Below are 12,810 nucleotides of genomic sequence, written 5' to 3'. Positions count from 1 at the left end.
GAAGGCTTCATCAATGGAAGGGTGATGGATTCCCTGATACGGGGATGAAGGTGGAGAGGAGAGGGATTTTGCAATGGAGAGTTGAAGGATTCCTTGATTCCTGGTGATGAGGGTAGTGAGAGATTCCCCAGCTTATGATAGGAGGGTGAGGGATTCCCCAATGGAAGGGTGAAGGATCCCTTCCAAATGGAGGGTGAGGGATTCCCTGCTGGAGGGTGAAGGATTCACCACTGGAGGGTGGGGGATTCCCTGATGGAGGGTGAGGGACTCACTGACTCCTGAAGGGGTCTCTCTCTTCTGAATAAGGCACGTGGATTCTGTTGTTATGTATAAGTTGCTCAATAACAAATGCTGAGTCATGTTTAACAAAATGTTAGCAGAATTGTTCTCATATGCTCCCCTTATTTATTTGTAATAAATGTTAATTTGGTCATGTGACTAAGGAAAATCAAACTTTTGTTCTGGAAAAGTAACAGCATGTCATGGTCAGTTTGGTAAGGATTTATTGAACTTCCCTCTTGGGTGTCAAAGGCAAATGATGAATGGCCACATGATTTGTGTGCCACAGAAACCACTGACATGATAAAAAACAGATGGAAGATCGGGTGGAAAACCTCTTATTTGCTGATATTGGAGAAGGGGAGAGGAAGGTAGGACTGCAGGCAGGCTGTGAATTCATTAGTGGGGGTTGTCACCCAGTTTTTTTTTCTCCCACAGAGCTCCTGGGTTGGTCGCACAGTGAGCTGTGCCAGTCTGACAGGCGAACCCCCGTGAGGTACCCCAGCATCAGAAAAACCACTGGCACCATTCTCCTCCTGCTTTGTCAGAAGTGCCCTGTGTCCCCACCCATCCGGTCCTGTGTGATGTCTTTGATCTGAGATTATTAGAAGTCTGCGAGGAGATTTTTATCAGAGAATTCCTGTGGGCTTTCCTTCCTTGAGAGGAAAACAATTTCAATTCCCAAGAAGACTTTTTCCTAGCCCACACGCGAAGGTGGCCTGAGTAATCTTTCTCGCTCTCCAATTTTGGCTTCTTGCTGACAATTATTAATATAATCATTTCCGACTATCAGAGCTGGTTTGGCCAGGAGTTTTTAAAAAGAGAAACAACTTTGTTTCATTGGTTTAATGTTCCTTCCTCCCAACCTGACACCCCCCCCCCCCCCAATCTTCAACCATCCTCATTGCCCACTTTCACACACTGGGATAGCCCACTGGGATATCTGCAATACCTTATCCCAGTCACTAACTCTCTGGTTAAAACTTCAAAGTTTGGAACATGGAGGCAGGGAGTTCTCACTGCAGTTGTACATGGTCTTGGTGAAGTCACATCTTGGGCACTGTATGCATCTTTGGTCTCCATGTCTGAGGAAGGATACTCTTGCCATGAGGAAGTGAAGCTAAAGGTTCACCAATCTGATCCATGAGATGGTGGGACTGATAGATGAAGGAAAACTGGACAGTCTGGAATTATACATTGGAGTTTAGAAGAATGAGAGGGGATTGCATTGAGATGTATAACATTCTGACAGGACTGGACAGGTTAGATGCATGAAGAATGTTCCCAAAGTTTGGGAAATCCAGAACAAGGGGGTCACAGTCTAAGGATAAGAGGGAAGTCATTTAGGACACTTCTTCACTCAGAGAGTTGTGAATTTGTGGGATTCCCTGCCACAGAAAGTTGTTGAGGCCACTTTTTTAGGTATACTCAAAAGGGAGTTGCATGTGACCCTATTGGCTAAAGGGTATGGAGAGAAAGCATGAATAGAGGACTGAGGTTGTATGATCATTTTGAATCTTGGAGTAGACTTGAAGGGCTGGATGATCTCCTGCTTTCTATATTTAGATATTTCATATGGGAGCTTGGACAGTGCTGGCCATATATTGACCCCCAGTAGGCCCCGCCCCCAGATAGAGTGGAGTTCTACATGTTCCTTAATCCCACTTTCCTCCATCACTGGCACGTGGCAATCATGGAGGCTGCCCTGGCTGCTGTTGCTTCCCCTTTGACCTCAGAAGTCGAAGATGCTTGTACTCAGTGAGCACTGGGTTCACTGGGAAGATGGCGTCAAACAGTGCCAGAGCCCATTATCTCAGGGGGGATTAAGCAGTGAATATCTCACCAAGAATGATCCCTCAAATAATGTGACCATCTGCCAATCACTGCTTGTGTAGCCTTGTTCTAATTGGATGCTGCATATCCCACCTTGTATTCTAAGGGAGATCTGAGACATTGTGGATGACTTGCTTCCATGTGTCCTGAAAAGACTGATGAGCCCATTGTAGGAACTACAGACAAGGGTCAGGTGGTGCTTGATGGGATCTCCCCCTCTCCCAGAAAAGCTGAGGCCAGGCTTGGGGAAAGCTACCAGGTGATTGCCACCATGACTCAAGGGACCAGAAGCAGCTCTGCAGCCTCCCCAGCATAAAGACAATGTCCTAACATTATGGAGGATGGAGAGAGCATCAGACATCCAACATCATGCTGAGACCCGTGGCCAGTACAGGTTCTTCAGCCTTGACAGGGCCACCAGTGCCAAACCCTCAATGAGAGCCAAGTACTTGGGTGAGCCCATTAAGGAGAGATAGAGAGAGACAGAGTCAGTCATCATCTGCTGGAAGGAACACTTCAAAATCTCCTCAAGCGTGACCCATCCTTGAGATGAATGTCCTCAACTCCATCCCACTGCAAACTATCCATATTAACTGGCCACCACCCCAATGGCGAGAAACCAAGCCTTGAGAACAATTAGTATCAATTAGGAGTGGAATTTCACAAATTCACAACCTCATCTCCCTCCTTGAGAGAGGTCGGCACAGCAGGGATCTTCAGAGATGTTGTCATTTGGACAATCTTCAAGAAAGGGGATAAATTAAATAGCAGGAAGTACAAGATCTTATGCCAAAGGGAAATTCATTGCCTGGGTTCTCCTCCACAATCTCTTTCCAGAAATATTCCCCCTAGTCAGCATATATTCCGCCCACCTGGAGGTATAGTGGGACCTGATCTTCATTGTACATCTCCTCCTGGAAAAATGCAACCCACCATCATGTATGGACCTCTTATGATCCTACAAAGCCTTTGATTCCATCAGTGGTGAGGGAGCATCAAGCACCTTTCTCAATTGTGTCTGCTTCATGAAGGCATCATTTTAAATTTGATCAATGGGTCCATAACAGATCCAATCTCAGTGGAGACTGGTCTCAAGCAAGGCTATGTAATCACCAGCTTCTACAAATGATACTTTATAGATTCCAGGAACGTATATAATAACACTGTCAGTCAGGGCCTGGCTACACTTCAACACCACTAATTCCTGAGACCAAATCAGTTCTCCTTTCTCCTTGCCTGAGGACAACAAATTAAACGTAGTTCAGTGCAACACAGAAGCAGGCCCTTCTGCTCTCTCTATGGTACTGACCAAGATGCTTATCTAACTAATCACACGGGGTCTATATCCCTCCATCCCCTGCCTGGTCCATGTGTCTGTCTAAAAGTGTCTTCAGTGGGATGGGTGGGATAGCAGTTAGCATAACTCCTTTACAGTACCAAAGATTGGGGCCAGGGTTCGAGTCCCATGCTGTCTGTAAGGAGTTTGTACGCTCTCCCCTTGTCTGCATGGGTTTTCTCCAGGGGCTCCAGTTTCCTTCCACTATTCAAAACATACTGGGGTCGTAGGTTAATGGGGTGTAAATTGGGTGGCACGGACTTGAGGGCCAAAATGGCCTGTTACCGTGCTGTATGTCTACATTTTTTTAATAGAATTATTAGTATTTTATCTGCTTCTAGCACAGAGGATGTGGCAGCCTCTTCCAGACACCCACCTGTCCTCGGAGTAAAAAATCTTCCCTCGTAAGTCTTCTTTAAACTTTTCTCCTCGCACTTGAACCCATGTCCTCTAGTATTTGATATTCCCAAACTGGGATAAAAATCCCCATCTACCTGATCACATTTTAATGAATTTCATCAGTCCCTAGCACTCCAGAGGAAACAAACCAAGTGTGCCCAACTTATACAGGACTTAGCTGGCACATGCATGACCATTCACACAAATCCTCACCAACATGACAGCAAATCAGGTCTTAAGGGAGGGGTAGTGTTCGCTTGTGAAGTGCAAGATACATTTAAGACTGAAACTGCTTGCATCTCAATCTTACACAGAGAAACACAAAAACAAACTGCAGATGCTGGAATCTTGAGCAGACAAAGAATTGGTGGAAAAACATAGCAGATCAGGCAGATCATGGGTAGAAATAGTCAGTCACCACTTGGGTTCTAGACATCAATAGAGGATCCAGACCTAAAACAGTGACTGAGCACCTCCACTGGCGGATGCTGTCTGACCTGCTAAGCTCCTCCAGTAGTTCTTTGTGATCCCTACTCAGCTCTGCTTTCCCAAGGCGCAATAAAGAACAATGATCGTTGAGCAAATTCAACTTAGCACGAGCCCTGGCCACCTGTTGTACGACTCTGCCCTGTTCTAGTTGAGAAATTTCTGGAAAAGTTTCCTCTGAGACATCACTAAAAGTAAACTCCTTAGTTGAAGGGTGAGCAGTGGTTAGTAGAAGGCAGGGCTCTCAGCTGAAGGTAGACACTAGGCACTCTCAGTCACCTTAACTTACACCAGGATAAACTTGGATGGAAACACAAAGTTTGCTGAATTTGTTATTATTTTCTAAAATAAAAACAAATGCCCATTAAAATTATATGAAAACTGATTGGAAAAGAAATGGAATGTGTCCAACAATGAGCATCATTCAGCTACAAGTAATGCTAAGCAATATACAGTCATGAAATGAGGTCTCTGCCCAGGTTCTGGTGTGGTGGCAGATGGAGTATGGCTGGTACTAACTTAATTCAGGAGGATGCCAGTCCTTGGAGGGACCCTGCAGTGGGGTACTTGCGAGAGTCCACAAAAGACTGGTCTGACAGTTGGGAGAGTGAGGGTGGGAAGAGGGGAGAAAGGAGGGTGGGAGAGGGGGAAGGGGGGGAGTGGGGGGAAAAGAGAGAAAGAGATGGCGTTAGAGACTTCGAAAGAAAAACGATACAGTCTACCCATCACTTCGATTAAAACAGGTAAAGCCACTGAGAATGAACATCACATTGACAAGACACTAATTTGGTTTTACTGCACTGTGTTAGTTTTTACAATGAGGATATGAGTTGTAATCCTTATTTAGAGAGCGCTCTGAAATAATTCTGCTTGCAAAATATCTTGGAGGTGATGGTGTCAGCAACAAAATGGTGGCACACAGACCTCTACAATTACCATATTGCTGTTACGGTCAGACTTCAAGGAAGTGATGGAGACTTGAAGATCTATATTTAACTCTTACCCTGCTAAACAAACAGGAACTCTGCACAGCTGTCAATACAAATGCAGTAAAGAGTCTCTCAGGGTTAGCACGATGATTGCACCAGGCCAGGTTTGCCTTCACCTGCATCATTATTTAGTTACCCTCTGCCCTTGAAGCAGAATCCTCACTGGATGATATTGGAGAAACATGATTTAGTAACAAGCTCAAAAAAAAAAGACTTGGTGGCTCAATGCATCTAAAAAGAGGATAGCCAGAAAATAAGACATGTAAACTTTATTCTAACACTACAGTTGACTACTGAAGACCACTACGGATCTGGATTGAAGAACAATAGTGGACAGTTTAATAGAATGAGGAGCGAACTCCAATAACATACACCAGGGGCCCAACACAATAGCAAATCTATACATGTACCATAACTTTAAAGTATCCCATAATGGCTTGTTTCTCAGCACTGGTAAAACACCAATTTTTGGTCTAACTGCAGTGATTGAAACCAGTCACAGCCCTGTTGCATGTGTGTGCGCTCACCTTGGAGGCTGTTAGCGTTGGCGCTGGTGCAGGTCGGGGGAGGGGAGGTCTGTGGCCTCACCACCGGAGCGAAGGCGCTTTTTTGTTTCACTGCAGACACCATATTGGCTGGCGAGAAGGAGAATATGCCAGAGGTACTGCTACAATTTGAAGGAAGGCTGGCGGAAGAGGCCATAGTAGGACTGGACGGTACTACTGCAACAAGAAAGGAGGAAATATGTCAACTACTTGGGTGCCATATATATATTTTTTCATCTATATATATAAATACATTATATATAAACATATATATAAATATATTTTATATATATATATGAATTTGTACAATTTATCGACCGTTTTCAGGTTGGTTAGTCAATGATGGTGCAATATGTTCTCGGAGTTACTTTAAGACGTTGAGAGAGAGAGGGAGAGAGAGGTGTGCCCATAGCCCACAGCTGGGTAGCAGTCACACAACTGAGTGGCCTCCTTGGCCATTGTGGATTCAGGTACATCACTGAGTCTGGAGTCATGTATCAAACATCCAGCCGTGTTTTTTTTCTCTCTCTCCATGGTCATTGCCAAGAATCGGTGTTTTCAAATTCAGGAATGCTGAGAGGATTTTGAGTTCAAGGATTTGTACTCAGTTCCCCCCCCCCCCCACCTCCCCCAACCCTCCCTCCCCCCCCAAAAAAAAGATCTGGATTACTAGCCGAGTAGCACATCACTTCCACAGTGACAGCAATCTGCCACTAACGAGTTTGTATGTTCACCCCGTGACCAGCGTGGGCTTTCTCTGGGTGCTCCAGTACCCTCCCACCCTCCAAAATGTCTGGGATTGGTCAGTTGATTGGGTGTAAATAGGCAGCATGGGCTTCATGGGTCCCCGAGATCTGTCACTAATTTTGTGGGTCGCTTACCTGGCAATATCTGTGACTTGACCCTTTCTAACCTCAACTTCAAATGCACATCATCCTTTAAAAGGAGTGCATTTGAGCCAGTGCTGGATTTTAGAAAGCAAAAGGAAGAAACAAAGGAATATAGACTTGAAGTTCTTCAAAGGCATAGGAGCAGAGCAGAGGCTTGGAAATTTCTTTCTGGTGAGTGATGGACCTTTGCGATGCTCTACCTCAGAGATTAGTTCATTACAAGTTCTTCTGGTGGAGGTAGACAAACCTTTTTGAAAGATCAAAGGATTGAGGACACAGTGGAACTGTCAGAGCGTAGCAGGAGTCAGCAGTGGTTACGTTGATTATTGAGCAGGCTTCACGGGGTCTGGTGGGCACATCCTTGTCCCTATTTTCTTTTGTTTAGAGATACAGCATGATAACAGGCCATTCCATCCCAAGATCTCATGACACCCAAATATACTCATGTAATCAAATAACCTTCTAACCCTTTATTTCTTTGGAGGATGGGAGGGAACTGGAGCAACCAGAGGTTTTGCCATGAAGAAAACTGGGAGAATGTTCACATTCCTTACAGTCAGTGGTGCATTCAAATCCAGGTCGATGTTGCTGTGACAGCATTGCACCAACCATGCCACCTTGTGTTCTAAATGTATTTGCTACCTCTGTGGTGAAATGTTGGAGCCATGGCAACATTTGGCGAGGGTGGGGAAGCGGGAAGATGCAAGTGTGCCACCAGGAGTTGAAAGTTATTCATCTCTCACCGCGAGTCCGTAACCTCAGCAGAGACAGCCCCTTTGGCTTGCACTCGCTCCCCAAGTAACAGGGTGGTGTTTTCCCTTTGGTGACTCGTCCGGATTTGGTTGGGGGGGGGGAGTTGCTTCAACACAACCGTAGCTCGCCTGCAGTTGCATGTTAGGGTCAGGCAACTCCCCATCATCTTCATTTTCCCTCTGCACAAGTGCCTGAGGAAAATGTCCCTTAGTCAAGTTGCGCACGACAACAAGAACAGAAGTAACTGGCTGACGAAAGTCAGAGGTACACATTCACTGATAGGAAAGTATCTTCATTTAAGGTCACCTCGTCTCCTTGTAATGTGAGCAGAGAGCTCGTTGTTTAATCGTTACTCATGCAATTAGTTTATTGATTTAATTAAGAATGACGCTTTTAAATTAGAGGACCAGACTGAAAGAGTGTCTGATGAGACGAGTCCACTATTAGCAGCTCTGACCTCGCACCAACTTTCCTTTTCTTTCAAGAAACATGGTTTCCTTGCAATCAGCCTGTGCGAGAGAGTTCCTGGGGCTTCCAGCAACTGACCGCAGATCCTATTGTAAAGTGCAAACAAGCCCGGGTAAATATAGAAGCAAAGTTTGAAGGATAGAAATCAGCTGCTGTTTCCAAGCTTGCTCATTAAGGATTCATTGTGGAAGTGAAGCTTCAAACAACGCCAGGCTGATGGAGCGAAGGATTAAAAAAAGTATCCAATTCCATGTTGTCCTTCATCTATTGTGCCATGTATTTCCTTTGAGATTAATTAACAATGGTGTCAAGGTGTTCAGAACAAAGCAGAATCTTTGATCATAAATTTGAAGGAACGCCAGTATAATTGTGTCTGTGTGGGGGTAAACTTGCTCACGTTATATTTTATTATTAACCAGAGTCACCAACTATTTCTTTTAAATGAGAAATTGAGGGGTTAACAAAAATCTACCCACAGTGCAGTATGCTGGAAGACGAGACACAAAATAAGAAAACATCAAAGCTGACAACACAATGAATGAAGACAGAGTCTGTGCCTCAGCACCTTCCTGTAAGATGAGGCACTCCACTTCTAAGTCTGCTGTTCCATAAATGGAGTGCAGGAACGTTTCTTTGATCGATCATCCACAAAAAAATAGACTTAAAAAGTGCAATACACAAATGAGCTGTAGAACTCAGCAGGTCATGCAGCATCCATAGGAAGTAAAGGGTAACCAACATTTTGGACCTAGGCTTAAAGAATCCTCCAGTATCTTCTCGGGAACTAACTGCAATTTAAAACAAACCCTCAGCATGATCTGCCAGCCTCAATGATAAGCTGACATTTTGTGCCTCTCCGAAGATGGCAGAGGGTCCTGGAAAAGGCTTAATGACCCCACTGTTCTTTCCCCTCTCTATCTATTTCAAACATGCATCCGTACAAAACAACATTACCTGATGAGGAACCTCCACCAGCCTTACCTCTACATCCTTCTTTCCTCTCAGAGGTGTCAGGCCACAGTTACCCATCACTTCAACACAGCTTGCCCTGCCTCCATCTAATAGTTACTCCGATATATTTTCAGTCAGGAGGGGGAACATATCCAATTACCTGATCAGTGGTCATTTGAGTATATTTGCGAGAGCTCAATCACTGACTTGCTTGAGATGAACATACGCAGTCCAGAATGAGAAATCAATGTCTTCAATGATCTATTGCCCCTACGTTGTGAGATCCAGTTTAAACCTCCATCTTGTTAACCCTAATCTGCACTGCAAGGAGTACAACTGTTGATTGATGGATCTACAAAACAACGGACTATGAAGAAGTGAGACAAAGGGTAGAATATTGCCTTTGAGCCACTCACAAATGAAAACGTAGGTTTTTTTTGCCTCTATGTTGTTGGTGGTTGGATGTTCTCAGAGGTAAATATCATAACAGCGATCCTTCCATTAGGAAATCCCATGTGTGAAGTTCGGCCTTCTATCCCACCAAACCCAGGAACTTTGTGTGGCCAGCAAAACCCAGTGGAGATTTTCTCTCTTTAAGGTATCTAATTCGGCAGTGGGAGGGGGGCAGGGGGAATGTTCCTTTTGCATTGCTATTGATCTTCTGACATTAATTACTCCATCAATTGGACAGAATCACCCAGGGAAATTTCCAAAGGATGATCCCAAGTGCATCGATATTTCCAGGAACACCCGAGTGCCTGCTGCTCATACATTGCATGCTAAGGATAATATGAAATGATCCCAGCCTCACATTTGTGATACCCTCTGCCTCAGTGGCCCATTTCACACCAGGTCCTCACCAGTGAGGATATTGAAGGTGGTGAAGTGGAGATTCTGGCATGGGATTCAGCTCCCCTTCCTGGATACCACTGACATACCTTGCATTTGATAAGTCATGAGAGAATAGTGACTTTATTTGTTTCCAAAATGCTTATGAAAACCATTGCATGAGATAAATATTGCACTATTCTGACAGATAGTCTGCTATTCCCCTCATGATTTTAACAAGCCCTGCTGGATTCTATTCCACAGATCTTTTTTCAAAGGGTCAACAACTCCTGCCTGGATTAAACTAGGTTAAGGTTGAAAAGGACAAACCGTTTTAATTGCCAAGCACCAGTACTGGAGTCAAAATATTTCCACCTGACTCAATAATTATACAAGAACCAAGATTTTATTTTCAAACATGTTTATAAATATTCTGTTAGACTTAATAAAATCAATTTAATTCTCCTTTGAATAAAATTGCCTGTTTTATTGAGGATTTGTTCCTCCATACATTGATGTTTCCTTGGGGTTTCCTTAGGTTTTTCTGCCAATCATCTGTCAAACTTGTGCTGCCCAACTGAGAGAAATCCCCAAGGAAATTCTCAGCAATTGTCCCCAGCATACGATTACTTCAAGAATAATCTGTATGTAACTTCCAATGAAGTGTGAATGGTAGTCTGGTTCTGAAATCAATTAAAGCTTAATTGCCTCCTCCCTGGAGTCAGATAAATACACCAGGAAATGACTGGCTTCCTCTCTCTATTTTTGTTTGGCATTCTGTAACAAAGCATGATGTCTAGAATGTGACAGGCTCAAAAAAAAAACACCAATGGGCTTTCCAATGGATTATCTTACAAGGAGAACTTGGTTCACCCTGGAGACCATTTGACCTTTCCTGACTGTACAGATACTTAGTCAATCAACATCCCAAACCAAGAATGAAGCTGGAGATCTTGCAGGATACACTATTTGGTAAGATACATTTCTCAAAAGGAAAAAGTAACTTTGCTTTAACAGTGGAGTAAAATAATTGCATATTAACTTGGCCAAGGTCAAATTCACCACTCTTTAAGAAAGATGTGAAGCATGTATCTTGCACCTAAGAGGTTGTAATGCCAACATTCCCAACGAATCAGTGAGGTATGATGCAGTAGCAAAAGTGAGGCTGTTAAGAAGTGTAAAGCCGGGTAGGAATTTCTTTCTACTTACTGGCATATGGTGAATTGGCAGCAGACCCATTGAGAAAACCAGGAGAACTTCCTAGATTGGACATCCCTGCATTACCATATCCATTCATACTCGTCGTCACAGAATTGTAATTTGTTTGCTGTGGAGTAGAGCTGGGCACATATCCATGAGGAGACACACTGCTTGTGTTGCGAGTGAAACCTATATTTGAAGGAAGGAAGGACATTTGAACACATTATCTCACTCTCCTTGTGGCGACACTCAATGAACTGAAACTCCTCACCCCTGATGTTGCTTAAAGCAGCTTATTTCAAAGATCTAACATCTTAAACACAAATGAGTTGATAAATTGACTAACCAAAGCTTGATATGTCACATCTGTTAAATGTTTGTTCAAATAAAATTGTGCTTAATTAGCTTGGCTGGGGCTTTTGATGAGGTTAATCTATGTGGCCCCTCAAAAGCCTTTCGATAAATACCCCATGGTAGAAAAATTGACAGGGATTTGGCAATGTGGATACAGAAGTGGCTTAAGAACCTTGAAACAGAGAAAATGTTTGATTTTCAGACTGAAGGAAAGTCATGCACTGATCTTTCCCAAGGATCTGTTCTTGTTATCTCGCAATGGCTAGGATGTCGTGCACACCACCTTCAAAAAAATTTAGGTAGCAATGAACTTTGATGAGACAGATCATGTTAAAATTTAAATTTAAACATACAACATGGTAACAGGGCTTTTGGCCCCAAGCCTGTGCCATCCAATCATACCCATTTAACTTACAACCTCAGGTACATTTTGAATGGTGGGATGAAACCAGATCCCTTGGGGAAAATCTACGCAGTCACGGGGAGAATGTTCGAACTCCTTACAGACAGTGTGGAATTTGAATCCCGGTCTCGATCCCTGGCACTTAAACAACATTGCATTTACTGCTACGCTAATTGTCCCTCCCAAAGAAGAGTTTAAGGTTATCTTTGGTGAAATATAGCCATGTCATTGCATTCTAACTTTATTAATATCTTCTTTGATTCACAGAGCTGTACAGCATGCAAACAAGTCATTTGGCTCAATTTGCCTGGTTCAGATGTGTTGTGTGTGTCCGGCCACCCATTAGTGCACACTTTGCCGTTGGCTAATTTAAATTACCTAGGGTCATTATTGCTAGAAGCATAGATTAGCACTGTATATAACACCAACACACAGCACATTCTTTCTCTCTGCCTCATGGTCCAAGACATTGTCCCATGCCAGGTCGCTACTGTGGACATCACTGAAAGTGTCACAGGTAAGGTGTGCACTACACTGAAGCTGAGGTCTAGTATTGCGATAGATCAATACTTGCAGAGAGCCACACCCCCATTGGTACAGGGAACCGAGTATATGTGATAGTCTCTCTTTGTAGTGTGTGTACCCAAGTGTGTGAACGGGTCTAGTATAGGTTCACTATTGTCAGAGTCCAACCTAGGTCTGAGGTGAATGCCTATCATTGCTTAAGTAGCAATCAAGTATCGTTTAAAGTTCTCCCCCATTTGTCTCTTGTATGTTAATTAAAGTTACGTGTGATTATAGCACATCCAGACTCGTCTCTCTGTGAATCCACCAAGCCTGATGCTCTTCTCAACACGACAAGAGGATGATCCATGAATGGAATGAGCTGTCAGAAGAAACTGTAGAAGGAGTAGGGGGGGGAATAATATTGAACTTCAAAAGCCATTGGCATGCATTTATGATACAGGAAGGGTTTAAAAGTATATGGAACAAATGCAGGCAAACGGGACTAGCCCATTATACGAACTTTGTCGACATGCTCAATTTGGGTCAAGGGGCCTCTTCTGTGTTGTATGAGTCCATAACTTTATGACTC

At 43.7% G+C, this 12,810-nt stretch overlaps 1 protein-coding gene across 8 annotated transcripts in view; it reads right to left on the bottom strand.

Moving 5' to 3' along the window:
- The window catches only part of ebf1a (EBF transcription factor 1a), a 570,155-nt gene that overhangs the window by 15,744 nt on the left and 541,601 nt on the right, over positions 1–12,810 (bottom strand). For 3 of the 8 annotated variants that reach the window (XM_069898996.1, XM_069898994.1, XM_069898999.1), the window contains exons 15-16: positions 10,967–11,146; positions 5,850–6,044 (exon numbers count right to left, since the gene is read on the bottom strand). In XM_069898996.1, the coding sequence (XP_069755097.1) occupies positions 5,850–6,044; positions 10,967–11,146 (375 nt within the window). Of the gene's footprint in view, positions 1–4,823; positions 4,926–5,849; positions 6,045–10,966; positions 11,147–12,810 lie in introns of those variants that run through there. The other 5 variants (XM_069898998.1, XM_069898997.1, XM_069899000.1 and 2 more) reach the window with 3 other exon arrangements.

Source organism: Narcine bancroftii, chromosome 9, assembly GCF_036971445.1.
Source record: "Narcine bancroftii isolate sNarBan1 chromosome 9, sNarBan1.hap1, whole genome shotgun sequence".
Taxonomy (NCBI): domain Eukaryota; kingdom Metazoa; phylum Chordata; class Chondrichthyes; order Torpediniformes; family Narcinidae; genus Narcine; species Narcine bancroftii.
Note: the sequence above shows the minus strand (reverse complement) of the source record. Positions and strands in the feature narration are given on the sequence as shown.